At 41.8% G+C, this 17,429-nt stretch overlaps 1 protein-coding gene across 3 annotated transcripts in view; it reads left to right on the top strand.

Moving 5' to 3' along the window:
• Nucleotides 1-17,429, top strand: part of SLC16A14 (solute carrier family 16 member 14) — a 37,182-nt gene that overhangs the window by 5,751 nt on the left and 14,002 nt on the right. For 2 of the 3 annotated variants that reach the window (XM_003925445.3, XM_074398912.1), the window contains exons 2-3: nucleotides 4,387-4,659; nucleotides 15,402-15,545. In XM_003925445.3, coding sequence (XP_003925494.3) covers nucleotides 4,401-4,659; nucleotides 15,402-15,545 — 403 coding nt within the window. In that variant the 5' untranslated portion in view covers nucleotides 4,387-4,400. The remainder of the gene's footprint in view (nucleotides 1-4,386; nucleotides 4,660-15,401; nucleotides 15,546-17,429) is intronic. The other variant, XM_010336183.3, reaches the window with a different exon arrangement.

The raw sequence follows: 17,429 nt of genomic DNA on the forward strand, positions 1-17,429 counted from the left end.
GTACTTTTAGTAGGGATGGGGTTTTGCTGTGCTGGCCAGGCTGGTCTCAAACCCCTGACCTCAGGTGACCCACCCGCCTCGGTCTCCCAAAGTGCTAGGACTTTTTTTTTTTTTTTTTTTTTTTTTTTTTTTTGTTGAGACGGAGTTTCGCTCTTGTTACCCAGGCTGGAGTGCAATGGCGCGATCTCGGCTCACCGCAACCTCCGCCTCCTGGGTTCAGGCAATTCTCCTGCCTCAGCCTCCTGAGTAGCTGGGATTACAGGCACGCACCACCATGCCCAGCTGATTTTTTGTATTTTTAGTAGAGATAGGGTTTCACCATGTTGACCAGGATGGTCTCGATTTCTTGACCTCGTGATCCACCCGCCTCGGCCTCCCAAAGTGCTGAGATTACAGGCTTGAGCCACCGCGCCCGGCCTGGAAATTGGCTTCCGAGACTAACACTTTATCACTCCCAGCAATCTGGATAATGGGAGGTAGTGAGACATGTGGATGAGGAAGGACCCAGACCAGGAGCAGCACTGCCCATAGGTGGTGTAGTGGCTCAGGATGGGAAAGCTGTTGAGGAGATGGAATAATTTAAAAGATAAAAATTATAACGAGAACAAGGTTTGACAGAAAGAAGATGAACCCCAGGCAGATCCACTAAATTGCTCCTCCACTGGTACCCATGGTTCCCTTGCACTCCTTCCTCTGCACTTCTTCCCCCAAGAAACCCATCCAGCAAACCCTCAGCCAGAACCCAATGCTCTAGTCCGGGGGTCAGCAAACTTTTCTTCTAAAGGGTCAGAGTATTTTAGGGTTTTGGGGAAACATAGCCTTTAAAAAGGTAAAGTAATCTCTACAAAAAATTTTTAAATTAGCCAGATGTGGTGGCACGTGCCTGTAGTACCTGCTACTTGGGAGGCTGAGGAAGAAGGATCACTTGAGCCCTTTAGCTCAAAGCTGCAGTGAGCTATGATTATGCCACTGCACTCTAACCTGGGTGACAGAGCAAGACTCTGTCTCAAAAAAAAAAAAAAAAAAGGTAAAAACCAACAAAAAAATTCTTAGCTCAGGTGTGGATAGGAACAGGCTACAGGCAGTGTGCAATTCACCACAATCTGTTCCTCTCTCCTACTCGTCCATGTCAGAACACTCCTGAGAAAAGCCGCACAATTCCAGACTTCTTAGTGCCTTTGACACCCAGAATGAATTGTTTTTTTACGTCACCCCCCACCATGGCAACAAAATAATTTTCAGTAATAATCATGCAGTGGTCAGTAATACTCATTATGTTCTTATTCTTCCCTGTTAAAATAATTGAAGAAGACTAGATTTTAATTTTGAAGATACTGGGTTGGATGCAGTGGTTCATACCTGCAATCCCAGCACTGTGGGAGGCCAAGGCAGGCGGATCACTTGAGGTCAGGAGTTTGAGACCAGCCTGGCCATCATGGCGCAACCCAGTCTCCACCAAAAATATATAAATTAACCAGATGTGATGGCGCATGCCTGTAGTCCCAGTTACTCAGGAGGCTGAAGCATGAGAATTACTCCTACCTGGGAGGCAGAGGTTGAAGCAAGTTAAGATCACAGCCACTGCCTTTCAGCCTGGGTAATAGAGCCAACACTCGGTCTCAAAAAAAAAAAAAAAAAAAAAAAAGAAAGAAAGAAAGAAAAAGATATTGTTCAAATTGAATAAAACATTTCAAGTATTAATTTAAAATGTCACTTTCCAAACCAAAGTTTTGCACCTCGAAGACTTCACTGTTTCACTATTTTAAATTGTAAACTAGAATCTCCAAGTGAGTATACAGAGTGACAGAAGTGAAGTGACTCAAGTCCTGGTTCTTTGTCTGGATGATAATTGTACTGGCGAAGTTCACCTAGAGTGTCTGAGAAAAACGGCAACACACAGCGCTGCAGGGGGTGTGGGGATGGATTTTGCCAAGCTGAGCTCCAACTGTTCTAAACTCTTAGGTGCTTCCTCTCCAAACGAATGTGTGTAGCTGGGGCCACATGTGCCAGGGTCAACTGTAAAACCAGCCGTTCTTGAAATAAATTCCATGTAGAATACAATGTTTACAAAAAGATGAGACATTAAAACAGGCTAATTTGAAGCATACATATACATAATTAAAACTCAACATAATTGCTATAACTTAGATCAGCTGAACATTTTTTCAGTGTAATTGTCTAGAATTGCTGGCATGTAGTGATGATTTAGAAAGCAGACCGAATTTTAGTTGTTTATTGTTTTTGAGTTCCCCAGCTTACTGTAAGCTCCAGGGCCGAGTGCTCCCTGGCTCTGTCCTGGGTACTCCATGGCCCATAGCTAGACAGTGGAGCCCTGCAGGGCTCAACTTGACCTTTGGAACTGCCCAGCAATCATTTCCACTTGTCGTAGGCAACAGTCTCTTCCATTATCCTGAGCATTAAGGCTCCTACACAACCTCCGCCCTCATTCTCAGCCAGTGACCTAAATTCCTGCTTCAGCAAAGAAATTAAACCATCAGGGCTGAGCACCATGGCTCATGCCTGTAATCCTAGCACTTTGGGTGGCCAAGGCAGGTGGATCATGAGGTCAGGAGTTCAAGACCAGCCTGACCAATATGGTGAAACCCCATCTCTACTAAAAACACAAAAATTAGTTAGGCATGGTGACAAGTGCCTGTAGTCCCAGCTACTTGGGAGGCTGAGGCAGGAGAATCATTTGAACCCAGGAGGCAGAGATTGCAGTGAGCTGAGATGCAGTGAGCACCACTGCACTCCAGCCTGGGCAACAGAGTGAGACTCTGTCTCAAAAAGAAAGAAAGAAAGAAAGAAATTAAACCATCAGATGTGACTTACCATTCCCACTGCTTACCATCATAGGTCCAGCCACCCCCTCCTTCCTCCAGACTCAGAGAGTGGGTCTCTCTCCATAATCAAGACCAATCTGTTTCACCATCTCCAGGATTAGTCATCATCATCATCATATCTCTCTCTCTTTTTACTCTCAACTCCTGCTCCTTATCCCTAGTCTCTATAGACACACTTAATTCTCATCCTCCCCACAAAAAAAAAATCAAAAATGAAACAGGTCAGGCACAGTGGCTCACACCTATAATAGCAGCATTTTGGAAGGCTGAGGCAGGAGGATCACTTGAAGCCAGGAGTTCAAGACCAGCCTGGGCAACATAGTGAGACCCTGTCTCTACAAATATATATATATATATATATATATATATATATATATATATATATATATGAAAATTAGCCAAGCATGATGGCATGTACCTATAGTCCCAGTATTCAGGAGGCTGAAGTGGGAGATCTTTTCAGCCCAGGAGTTCAAGGCTGCAGTGAGCTATGATCACACCACTGTACTCCAGCCTGGGTGACAGATGGAGATTCGGTCTCAAAAAAAAAAACCACTTTCTTATCTAGCATCCTCTGGCTCCATCTAGTCTCCCTCCTCTCATTCAAACATCTTGAGAGATGGATCTATGCAAAGTACCATGTCATTATGTCTCCTCCTGATGTCAATTCAGCCAATGGCTGTTCACTATGTACAAAATAAACTACAAGCTCCTTATCTGGCTCACAAGGGCCCCACATGATCTGGCTCACAAGGGCCCCGCATGATCTAGCCCCTGCCTACCTGGTAACCTCACCTGGTGACCTGTATGTCACCATAGTATCTGTCCAAACTCCTTTAGTCTGATACCCTATTCTTGAAGTAATTTTCCAGTAACGAATTAAGTTCTCCATGTAAATACGAAGAATGGGGATAGGTGAAGTGGGATAAAGTATGTGTCTTGCATAATGAGACATAAGTACCATTATTAGAAAGCTATATCTTTCATTGTAATCAGTTGGCCTTATCAGTCTCTCCTGAGTTGGGCTAGTGTGAGTCAGACCCCCTCAGGCTAATCCACTCTGGCTGCACTGAACAAATTAACACTTGCACCTGCAAAAACTGAGCACCAGCTCCTCTGCTAGGGACCCCACCAAGGGGAAGCTAGCCTGAAAGGCTGCCTGGGGCCAGATCTTCCTTCTCTGACATCTTTCTTGTCACCTGTCAATATCCATCTCTGCAAGGGAGCCAGGGTATGAGCTTTGGAATCGGGACTAACGGGTCAAATCCTAATTTCTTTAGAAAATCCCCATACTTCTCGGAGTCCATTCCCAAGATTGTGATACCTACCTATGTGATGGCTGTGAGATGAAACAGGTTTAATAAAAGCACTTGACCCTGGGAAGCAGTAAGGAGTGTTCCCAAATCCGTAGGGTGACAAACATTAATCTGAAGATCAGATGTGGTACTGGAGCCACTTTGACCGCAATGTAGAGCTCTACAAAGAAGATGAAGATATTTTTCATGCTGATGTTCCATGAAATTATTTGTTATATGTATTTCAGAAAAATCTTGGAAAATGTATACCAGTCATGAAGATATTGGGTATGATTTTGAAGATGGCCCCAAAGATAAAAAGACACTTAAGCCCCAGCCAAACATTGATGGCGGATGGGCTTGGATGATGGTGCTCTCGTCTTTCTTTGTGCACATCCTCATCATGGGCTCCCAGATGGCCCTGGGTGTCCTCAACGTGGAATGGCTGGAAGAATTCCACCAGAGCCGCGGCCTGACCGCGTGGGTCAGCTCCCTCAGCATGGGCATCACCTTGATAGTGGGTATGTTCAGGTGTGACCTGTTGTAAAACGGAATAATTACCAAATGACAATTCCCTGCTGAAAGTAATGTTTTATATCGTTGCAACATTCGATATTGGATGTTACTAGCTACTATTTTTTAATTGCGATAAAATATACATAAAATTTGCCATTTTAGGCTGGGCATGCTGGCTTATGCCTGTAATCTCAGCACTATGGGAAACCAAGGTGGGTGGATTGCTTGAGGTTAGATGTTTGAAACCAGTCTGGCCAACGTGGCAAAACCCCTTCTCTCCTAAAACTAACAAAATTAGCTGGGTGTGGTGGCATGTGCCTGTAATCCCAGCTACCTGGGAGGCTGAGGCAGGAGAATCACTTGAACTTGGTAGGCGGAGGTTGCAGTGAGCCAAGATCATGCCATTGCACTCCAACCTGGGAGACAGAGCAAGACTTCCTTTCAAAAAAAACATTTTGCCATTTTAAGCATTTGAGTTCCATTAAGCACGTTCGTATTGTTGCAAAACTATCACCACCATCAACCTCCAGAACTTTTTATCATCTTCCCAAATGGAAACTGTATTCAATAAGCACAAACTCCCCATTCCCATCTTCCTCCCTGCTGGCCATTATCATTCTACCTTGTGTCTCTATGAATTTGACTATTCTAGGTACCTAATATAAGTAAAATTATACAATGTTTGTCCTCTTGTCTCTTCTGTGATATAACAATTTAAATATTTTAAACATTTGGGGTATTTTAAAAATTGATCATTTTGGCTGATCCAATGGTAGTGGACTATCAGAACTTATTAACATTAGTGTCACTAAAGTTGGTATACAACCCCCCACTGCTAAATTTAACTGGCTTTAAAAAAAATTGATCATTTTAAAAATTTTATTTAGCTCCAAACTATACCTATTATAATTCATTATCTACCATTATAAATATCTGCTTATTTAACATTTATGAATATTTTTAAAGATAAAAATTTTAGCCGGGCGCGGTGGCTCAAGCCTGTAATCCCAGCACTTTGGGAGGCCGAGGCGGGTGGATCACGAGGTCAAGAGATCGAGACCATCCTGGTCAACATGGTGAAACCCCGTCTCTACTAAAAAAAAATACAAAAAATTAGCTGGGCATGGTGGCGCATGCCTGTAATCCCAGCTACTCAAGAGGCTGAGGCAGGAGAATTGCCTGAGCCCAGGAGGCGGAGGTTGCGGTGAGCCGAGATCGCGCCATTGCACTCCAGCCTGGGTAACAAGAGTGAAACTCCATCTCAAAAAAAAAAAAAAAAAAAATTTTAAACAAAACACTATAAAAGCCAGTAACAATCTCATTTCAGAGTTCTGATTTTTTTTTTTTTTTTTTTTTTTTTTTTTTTTGAGACAGAGTCTTACTCTGTCACCCAGGCTGGAGCACAATGACACAATCTGGGCTTACTGCAACCTCTGCCATCCAGGTTCATGTGATTCTCCTGCCTCAGCCTCCCGAGTAGCTGGGACTACAGGCGTCACCACCATGCCTGGCTAATTTTTTGTATTTTTAATAATGACGAGGTTTCACCATGTTGGGAAGGGTGGTCTCAAACTCCTGACCTCAAGTGATCCACCCATATTAGCCTCCCAAAGTGCTGGGATTACAGGCGTGAGCCACCATGCCCAGCCTGAGTTCTGATGTTTTTAATTTGAAATATTATTGAAAAATCTTCTAAACTATTTCTAGAAAGCTTACTGATTTATAGCTAACAGAAAGGAATAACAATATTTTCTTGTATTTTCTTTTGAAATGGGGTTTCTCCATGTTGTCCAGGCTCCTGTCTCTAACTCCTGGCCTCAGGAGATCTGCCCACCTTGGCTTCCCAAAGTGCTAGGATTACAGGCAGGAGCCACTGTGCCCGGCTGCATTTACTTCTTTAAAAAATATTTTTAGGCCGGGCGCGGTGGCTCAAGCCTGCAATCCCAGCACTTTGGGAGGTGAGGCGGGTGGATCACAAGGTCAAGAGATCGAGACCATCCTGGTCAACATGGTAAAACCCATCTCTACTAAAAATACAAAAAAATTAGCTGGGGCATGGTGGCACGTGCCTGTAATCCCAGCTACTCAGGAGGCTGAGGCAGGAGAATTGCCTGAACCCAGGAGGCGGAGGTTGCGGTGAGCCGAGATCGCACCATTGCACTCCAGCCTGGGTAACAAGAGTAAAACTCCGTCTCAAAAAAATTTTTTTTAACCTGGGAGCATAAATTCAAGTTTCCCTGAATATACAGTCCCTATTCTTGTAGTTTCTAGTTAAACCTAACCACACAGCAATCTATGAAGTCAAGTCTTATACAGCTGGAGATACTAAGCCTGGGAAGTTATTATAAATAAAATGATATGATTGCTAGTGTGTTTCAGTTTGAGAATAAAATAGCTCTTACTGTCAATTAATATTTAATAAGCATGTGTGATATACTAGGGCTTTCCCTGACATTATCTCATTTAATTTTATTTCCTTCTCTTAACAATGCTCTGAGGTAACCACCACTATGAAGTTTTTCAGCTGTTTCGCTTGAAAGTGAAAGCCATATATTTATATCTAATTGTTTGAATTTAAAATATTTATAACATATTTTATACTGAAAACATAAATGGCCTCTAATCTTTTTTGTGTGAGTATGCATACGACAGGCCAATGTGTGTCTGATTGGAATCTGTGCCTTTTCAGTGATTCCCAATTAGTAATGAATTGCTTGAATCCAATTCAAAGACTTGTTGATCTTGGATGGCATTCAACTTTTTTTTTTTTTTTTTTTTTTAACTTTTTTTAGAGATAGGGTCTCCCTCTGTTGCCCAGCGTAGAGTGTAGTGGCGTGATCATAGCTCGCTGCAGCCTTGAACACCTGGACTTAAGCAATCCTCCCACCTCAGCTTCTTGGGTAGCTAAAGGCATATGCTACCACATCCAGCAATTTTTAAAAACTTTTTTAGAGATGGGGCCTTGCTGTATTGCCCAGGTTGATCTCAAACCCCTGGCTTCAAGGGACTCTCCTGTCTCAGCCTCCCAAAGTGCTGGGATTTCAGGTATGAGCCACTCCACCCAGCAATGTTATTTTTAATAATACAAACAATATGAAGGCCAGGCAAGGTGGCTCACACCTATAATCCCAGCACTTTGGGACACTGAGGTAGGAGGATCACCTAAAGTCAGGAATTTGAGGCCAGCCTGGCCAGCATGATGAAACCCTATCCTTACTAAAAATATTTAGCCAGGCATGGTGGTGAATGCCTGTAGTCCCAGCTACTCTGGAGGCTGAGGTAGGACAATTGCCTGAAACCAGGAGGTAGAGGTTGCAGTGAGCCAAGATAGCGCCACTGTACTCCAGCCTGAGCAACAGAATGAGACTCTGTCTCAAAAAAAAAAAAAAGCGGGGCACAATGGCTCACGCCTTTAATCCCAGCACTTTGGGAGGCTGAGACAGGTGGATCACCTGAGGTCAGGAGTTCAAGACCAGCCTGGCCAACATGGTGAAACCCTGTCTTTACTAAAAACACAAAAAAGTAGCTGGGCATGGTGGCACGTGCCTGTAATCCCAGCTACTCAGGAGGCTGAGGCAGGAGAATTGCCTGAACCTGGGAGGCGGAGGTTGCAGTGAGCCAAGACCGTGCCATTGCACTCCAGCCTGGGCAACAAGAGCGAAACTCCATCTCAAAAAAAAAAAAAAGTCATAACAATGGTAGTCCTAATGATAGAAAACAAGGAGAAAGTTATTTCTCAAGTCGTGTGGCATATATTTGTGTGCATTTATGTATGTTTACCAAAGGGAATTAATACTGATAGTTTTAAAATTAAATAAAGTCACGATTATGTATGTCAGAAAATTATTGATAAATCTTTTTTGTCTGTAGCATTATTAAACTGACTTCAAATCTGCATTTGTTTTATGAAACTAGGGCTGCTTGTCAGATGAAACATGTAGGCAGGTTTATTTCAATGTCAGGCATGTTCAAGTTTACATCAGTTGTAATTCTTTCTCAATAAGTTAGTAAAGGACAACTGTGTTTCTAGAACACTTAAAATCCACCTTTCTTTCTTTTTTAAAAATATATATATTGGGGCCGGGCGCGGTGGCTCACGCCTATAATCCCAGCACTTTGGGAGGCCGAGGCGGGTGGATCATGAGGTCAAGAGATCGAGACCATCCTGGTCAACATGGTGAAACCCCGTCTCTACTAAAAATCCAAAAATTAACTGGGCATGGTGGTGCATGCCTGTAGTCCCAGCTACTCAGGAGGCTGAGGCGGGAGAATTGCTTGAACCCAGGAGGTGGAGGTTGCGGTGAGCCGAGATTGTGCCATTGCACTCCAGCCTAGGTAACAAGAGCGAAACTCCGTCTCAAAAAAAAAAAATATATATATATATACACATATATATATGTGTATATATATATATGTATATGTATATATGTATATATATGTATATGTATATATATAATATATATATTCTTTTTTCTCAAAGGAGGCGATCATAAATAAAAAGTGTTTTTAAGGGGTAAAACAAAACACATGTAGATTTAATCTTGGAAGTGTATGTACACAATAACATCAAAAAAAAAAAAAAAGGACAGCTGGGCGTAGTGGCTCGTGCCTGTAATCTCGGCTCTTTGGGAGGCTGAGGCGGGCAGATCATGAGGTCAGGAGATCAAGACGATCCTGGCCAACATGGTGAAACCCTGTCTCTACTAAAATACAAAAAATTAGCCGGGTGTGGTGGCATGCACCTGTAGTTCCAGCTACTCAGTAGGCTGAGGCAGGCGAATCGCTTGAACCTGAGAGGTGAAGGTTACAGTGAGCTGAGATCGTGCCACTGCACTCCAGCCTGGTGACAGAGCAAGACTTCAACTCAAAAAAAAAAAAAAAAAAAAAACAAACAAACAAACAAAAAAAAAACTCACAAGAAGGAAGGCCAGGATGTGAAATGTCCCAATATTTTCCAAACTATCCAGTAAGTTAGTCTTAGATATTATGTTTCATTAAGTCCTATGAAAATAAGCAACAGAAATCAGTCCTGAAATTATTAGATGTGGTTTTAAAGATGATCCCCAAAATAGAACCCCTAACTCATGGTGAAATCTGGGAGGCTGTCATATTTTATTTAATTGAGAGGTAACTGTGTGTTCAGAATTTCGTTTGAGAGTCCCTGAATTCCAGACTGTGGAATTTCAGATTTTAGACTAATCTTTCTACAGGGAAAGCTGCCTGCCAGATAAACATTTTTTGCTCTGAGTCTCAGAAATCATAACACAGCAGGCTTCATAGTTATATAAATGAAAGGTCTTTTATTCTATCTGTTTACCTCAAATTACTGTTCATTATCCCAAGCTTCCTGGTACAGGGTGGCTGCAGATTTGTTGAGCAACCTCAGGGAACCTTTCCAAGCCACAAACCAGCAGTAACAGCTCTCCTTTATTCAGCACTTACTGCATGCCAAATGCAGTTAATGTATGTGATCTCCTTTGATCCTGCAACACTGGAGGTCAGACCATTGTCCATATCTTATAGAGGAAGAATATGCAACACTCAGAGACATTAAGTAACTTACTGAAGGTTGAACAGCCAGTAAGTATAGGATTGACTTTAAAGCTGGTCCATGGGACTCCAAAATTGAGTCAACTATGACACTCGGCCTGCCATTACATCAAATGAGAACTAAAAACATACTTGAAATGAATAATACAAATTGTGTTTACGTTCTAATCATTGTAAGCACATTTTGGCTACCTCGTAAATTTAAAAATATCCATTTGTTGTTGTTGTTGTTGTTTGAGACAGGGTCTCACTGTCTTGCCCAGGCTGGATTGCAGTGGTGCAATCTCAACTCCCTGCAACCTCCGCAGCCTGGTTTCAAGCAGTTCTCTTGCCTCAGCTTCCTGAGTAGTTGGGACTACAGGTGTGCATCACCACGCCTGGCTAATTTTTGTATTTTTAGTAGAGATGGGATTTCACCATCTTGGCCAGACTGGTCTCAAATTCCTGACCTCAAGTGATCTGCCCACTTCAGCCTCCCAAAGTTCTGGGATTACAGGCATGAGCCACAGCACCCAGCTAAAAAAATCCATGATTTATATGACTGTAGTTGAAATTTCTCTCTCTTGGGCAGTGGTTCACATATGGCAAGTTCAATAAATAGGCATTGTTTTCTTCTTTACTAGCATGGATTTGCCACTGTCCTTCAGAAGCTCTCAACTTTTAAAAAAAAAATGTAATCACCGGCCAGGCGCGGTGGCTCAAGCCTGTAATCCCAGCACTTTGGGAGGCCGAGGCGGGTGGATCATGAGGTCAAGAGATCGAGACCATCCTGATCAACATGGTGAAACCCCATCTCTACTAAAAATACAAAAAATTAGCTGGGCATGGTGGCGCGTGCCTGTAATCCCAGCTACTCAGGAGGCTGAGGCAGGAGAATTGCCTGAACCCAGGAGGCGGAGGTTGCGGTGAGCCGAGATTGCACCATTGCACTCCAGCCTGGGTAACAAGAGCGAAACTCCGTCTCAAAAAAAAAAAATGTAATCACCTTATTTGTATTGTAAGCCAAAAAATATCTGAGACTGGTCTCAGCCAATCCAGAAGTTTATTTTGCCAAGGTTAGGGACATGCCCGAAAGAAATAAACACAGAATCACAGAAACAGTCTGTTATCTGTGCCTTTCTCCGAAGATGATTTTGAGGACTTCAGTATTTAAAGGGGGAAAGTGGTCTGAAGGGGAACGGGAGGGTACAGTAATCCATATGTCACAAGAGAAAAGGTGCAGGTAAGGGAATAGGCAATTTTGTATTCATCTAACAATAAATTGGCACTTTTACATAACATGAGATGAACATAGAGTAGCTACCTATGGAGCTATATAACCCTTTCTCTGTAGATATCTGCTTAGTAACAAAAGGAAAGGCAGTTGCTTGCATGAATCAGCTTTCAGTTTATTTTATTTTCTTTTGGCATAGTGAATTGGGGTTTCAAGTTTGTATTTTCCTTTCACAGTGTCTGCAGCAGGCTTTGTAATGATAGCTCTCGGAATAATTCTTGGTGGATGCCCTATTGCTGGTGGAATCCACCTGCTACACAAGATAATTTACTTGCTAAGTCGACTTAGAGCAGTGATTGTCAATCCTGATTGCACATCAGATCCACCTGAGGAGCTTTACCCTCCCCCACCTCAGGCTGTACCTGGGATGGACGCCAAGTATCAGGATATTTTTAAAGCTCCTAATCGACACCACTGTTCAGCGAAGGCAGACAGTCATTGATTTAGACGCTTCTAACCCTTTACTATGGTGAGGGGTTACCCTAAGAGACCTGGAGTCCAAAGAATTATCTACTTCCATCCTGAGCGATGCCAAGGCTCACCTGTGATTGCTCCTCTCTTCGCCAGCGTTTTTTCCAACGTATCAGCTGCCAAGTTGGGTAAATAAAACATAACCTCCTGAGGCTGTTCCCCACAGCAATGGGACATTTATTACAGTGGGAAATGGTCCAAGATTCAGATTCCTTCTGAAAAGGAAAAAGTTGGATCATGTGAATAATCTCATCCCCAAACACTGAATTACTCTATAAAAGTGTGAGTCATGGTCAAAGGACTGGATCTCAATTGTATGATTCTCCCTTCTCCTTAGATTGTATGGGGACTTTTTATTTTCCTGATATGGTGGTTTGATTTTGGCAATGCCAATGGGCCATCAGTAAACAATGGGTAGAAAATGAAACTGAGCTGTCGCAGTGGCTCACACCGGTAATACCAGCAGTTTTGGAGGCTGAGGCGGGTAGATCACCTGAGGTCAGGAGTTCAAGACCAGTCTGGCCAACATGGTGAAACCCATCTCTACTAAAAATCCGAAATATTAGCTGGGCATGGTGGCGAGTGCCTGTAATCCCAACTACTCAGGAGGCTGAGGCAAGAGAATCACTTGAACCTTGGAGGTGGAGGTTGCAGTGAGCCGAGATCGAGCCATTGCACTCCAGCCTGGGCAATAAGAGTGAAACTTCGTCTCAAAAAAAAAAAAAAAGAAAAAGGAGAAAAGAAAAAAACAAAGAAAGAAAAAGAAATGAAACTGAGAGTCAAAAAGCTGGGGTGTTTTTTTTTAATGTACGTACATTTTATAACCATGGAGAAGTCAGAGCAGTTCTGTGTCTCCCTTTGCTCATCGACAAACCATAAATGACTGAAGCCCCAGCATGCAAGAGCTGATTAAGTTGATACCAGTGTCTGGAGGCTTAATGTTTTTTGTGCTTTTTTTGTTTATTAATAAAATTCCTCCAGGCATGAATATTTGCACTGAGTTTGGAATTTTCTCCTTTTTTTCCCCCCCCCCAAATGCCTTCTTAATACAATGATTCATAAAGTACCTCAGAAAAACTTGCTTCTGGGCCCTTTCTGTGAAGTGGAAAATATGATTGTGCTACTGAACTGTGATCTGTTGACCTTTCCAAGGGCTACTAACAGCAAACTGACAACTCATGCATTTTTCTCTTTTTTTTCCCGCTTGTCCAAGCTAGCCATAGTCAAGTAACTGTGGGTTTAGAAAAACAAAAATAAAAATGTGTAAAGAAATCAAATAAATAACTTACAGGATGTGAATTTCAGTTAACCCCAGTAATTCCATCAGATTTTTTATCAATGCATTTATTTTATATATTATTTCTATAATGTGCATATTTAATAACAAATATTTATATAAAGTATATTTAATATATTAAGTCTAGTCTAAGAGGTTAATTTACTGAACTATTTTCTGTAATGTAACAGAGCGAATTAATAAGTCTTTACCTTCAGAGTTTTTAGGATTAGGCACTCACAAAACTACTAGACAAAATAAACTCATTAGCAGACTGTACCCAAATATAGATATGAATATAGTTAGAACTTTAAAGAAAACTTTATTTTAGTTTAAGCTAAAAGGGAAACTCTTTAAACAAGTTTTTTACATAGTCCATCTGCATATAAGGTTTTATAACTTTGTAAAGTAATAATGATTAAAAATAAGATGATAATTAAAATATGCCATCTTGCTGAATAATCTGGATTCCTATTTGAACAAGGAATCATTGATCACAAGTTAAGTATTCAGCGTCAGTGACATCAAAAATTCAGGAAAAAAACAAAGGTTGACTATTAAGAACTAGAAAGTCAGCCAGATGCTGTGGCTTAAGCCTGTAATCTCAGCACTTTGGGAGGCCAGGGCAGGCAGATAGCTTGAGCCTAGAAATTCAAGACCAGCCTGAACAACATGGCAAAACCGTATCTCTATAAAAAATACAAAATTAGCCAGACATGATAGCACAAGCCTGTAGGCCCAGCTACTTGGGAGGCTGAGATGGGAGGATCACTTGACCCTGGGGACGTCAAGCCTGCAGTGAGCCATGATCACACCACTGAACTCTAGCCTGGATGACACAGTAAGACTCTGTATCAAACAAAACAAAAAACAAGAAAACAAAACAAAACTAGAAAGTCAGCCAAAACAGTCAGAATGTTTCTCATATAATACTGTACTGCTCTAAGTGTGGTCACACACACACACACACACACACACACACACATATATGTGTATGTGTATATATATATATATATACATGTGTGTATATATGTATGTGTGTGTATATATATATATATATATATTTTTTTTTTTTTTTTTTTTTGAGATAGAGTTTCACTCTTGTTGCCCAGGCTGGAGTGCAGTGGAATGATCTTGGCTCACCACAACCTCCACCTCCTGGGTTCAATCGATTCTCCTGTCTCAGCCTCCTGAGTAGCTGGGATTATAGGCATGTGCCACTATGCCCAGCTAATTTTGTATTTTTAGTAGAGATGGGATTTCTCCATGTTGGTCAGGCTGGTCTTGAACTCCCAGCCTCAGGCGATCTACCCGCCCTGGCCTCCCAAAGTGCTGGGATTACAGGTGTGAGCCACCACGCCCGGCCATGTTGTTACATCTTATACAACGGAAATGGATTCCTGAATCTCCAGAGTGTCTCAAATGCATAGCCTGATAGGTCTGGTCAGATACTGCGCACATCAGCAGGGATGGGCGTTTGTATGAAGTGATGACAAGTATTCTTTTCAGCTTGGTTTCAATCTGGGTAACTTCATGAAAACAGCCTATTAGTTTTCTGCCTGAAGTACGGGAGTTCTGGACTCCCTTTCTGTACTCACTTTCGGTCTGGAGTCAAAAACTGAAATGTTTTTTATTTTGAAAGAGGCCAAAGAAATAATGTAAGTGAGGCCAGGTGTAAGACCAGAGGGGAGGGTAGAAGAAACTGCAGCAAACGGAAAGGGTGAGTCCCAGTCCAACGGCCTCGGCCACTGCACAGCTCCAACTCTGGTCCTGTGGGAAGACAGTCTGTGTTGTCACTGGACATTTTGTGAATCCTCTTAATTTTTAAACATTGGCAACTAATCCCAGACATTTTTTAGACTTTGTATTGGATCGACGAAATGTATCTAGAGGCTAGAGACAGCTCCTAGACCGCTGTTTTGGTTGTAGACAAAAGAATGAATGTCTGTTTATTTCAGGTCTGCCTTTCTTGAAAACCTAGAACCTTGTGCTGTTGGATGAATTATTTAAAAGCATCTTTGCGTACTAAAAATGTTTGGCATATAAAGCCATGGGGGCTTTCTGTTTTATTTAACAGCTCTAGTAACGTTTTATTCTTTGTCTTCACATGAAGATTTATAAGAAAGAATGAAACTGAAGCGCCATTAGTCAATTCCTTTTCCAATGCTCTGTGACAGGCCCTTTCATCGGCTTGTTCATTAACACCTGTGGGTGCCGCCAGACTGCGATCATTGGAGGACTCGTCAACTCCCTGGGCTGGGTGTTGAGTGCCTATGCCACAAACGTGCATTATCTCTTCATTACTTTTGGAGTGGCAGCTGGTAAGCATGTGGCTTATTTTAAACTCAATTTTAAGTGTTTTATAGGACATCTTGGCGATGGATTTAATTGTGGAGAAAAGAGACACATGAAAACATTCCGCTCTGTTTCTTCCACCCCACTTCACCCCAACCCCCGTACACTCCAGGAAATACATTTTAACATTACATTTTAATATGCTTTAAGCGGGGGAAGCCCACCTAACAAAACATAACACTTGACCTGCCTCATAGAATCAAATTACATTTCCATGTCTGGTTCTAAATGCCAGAATTATCTCCAGGGGGAGCAGGAAAAGGAAGGCAGTAATGCTGACTTAGGTGAACGGACCAAAGATTAAGGAAATTACATCGGTGTGGTGTGGGAAATAAGCTAAACAATAGGCCAGGCGCGGTAGCTCATTTCTGTAATCCCAATACCTTGGAAGTGTTGGGATCAGTTGAAGTCAGGAGTTCAAGACCAGCCTGGCCAACATGGTGAAACCCTCTCTCTACTAAAAACACAAAAAAATTAGCCAGGTATGGTGGCACATGCCTGTAATCCCAGCTCCTTACCAGGCTGGGATATGAGAATAGTTTTAACCCAGGAGGCAGAAGTAGCTGTAAGCCAAGATTGTGCCACTGCACTCCAGCCTGGGTGAGAAAGTGAGACTCTGTCTCAATAATAATAATAATAATAATAAAGTCTCCTGCGTGAAAATAGAAAAGAGAAGACAAAAATAAATAGGTAAACATTAAAAAACAAAGATTAAGGAAATCAGCAATGTTCATTTACTCTTTAATAATCATTTACTCTTTTAGCCCTGTTTAAATTCATAAAATAGCATAAACCACGCATATATGTAGAGACTAAGAAGCAAATCTGGAGTACAGTTAGGTTGTCATTCCCTGGTGAAGAGGTTAATATTGGTTGCCAGGCACCACAATCTGCATATCCGTTCTGCAAAACATATTCCCAGCCACGATTTTCTTTATCAACAGGTAGTGGTATTCACACAGATGAGCAATTACTTGTACAATTGCATTTTAAATGACCTGAATCCAGTTTGACTTTCTCTTTGAGTACAGAGCTACGACGAATGTGTTAGCATAAGAGTTAAAAGTTAGCTTGCAATTCTGGCTTTTCTTTTTTCACTGTTATTATCTGTATGACTTTGGGCAAGTTACTTAACTTACTTATACCTCAGTTTCCTTATCTGTAAAATGGCTGTAATGGAGAGGACTCAGTTTACATGGTTGTTGAAAACATTAAATGACATAATTTGAATAAAGCACTCAGCAAAGTGCTCAGTAAATGTTAGCTAATAGGTAAATATGGTATTTATACGTATATATAACAGATAAGCAGCTGGGTGCGGTGGCTCATACCTATAATCCCAGCACTTTGGGAGGCTGAGGTGGGTGGATCACGAGGTCAAAAGATCGAGACCATCCTGGTCAACACGGTGAAACACCGTCTCTACTAAAAATACAAAAAGTTAGCTAGGCATGGTGGCGCACGCCTGTAGTCCCAGCTACTCGGGAGACTGAGGCAGGAGAATTGCCTGAACCCAGGAGACGACAGAGGTTGCGGTGAGCCGAGATCGCGCCATTTCACTCCAGCCTGGGTAACAAGAGCGAAACTCTGTCTCAAAAAAAAAAAAAAAAAAAAAAAACCAGATAAGCTTAAGTATGTATCTTTCAATAGCAGGAGAAGGTGAACATAATAACCTACTGTCCATATAAATCTCCAAGCTGCTTCTTGTAATATATATCTATACACATACACACAGAACGCACTTCTGTATCCTTTGAAGCATCGTTTTAAAACCATTGATTGAAGGACCTGAGAAGTTATTTTTTCCCTCATTAAACATAATACATTTTTAATATTTCTGTTTTAGTCGT

Source organism: Saimiri boliviensis, chromosome 5, assembly GCF_048565385.1.
Source record: "Saimiri boliviensis isolate mSaiBol1 chromosome 5, mSaiBol1.pri, whole genome shotgun sequence".
Lineage (NCBI taxonomy): Eukaryota > Metazoa > Chordata > Mammalia > Primates > Cebidae > Saimiri > Saimiri boliviensis.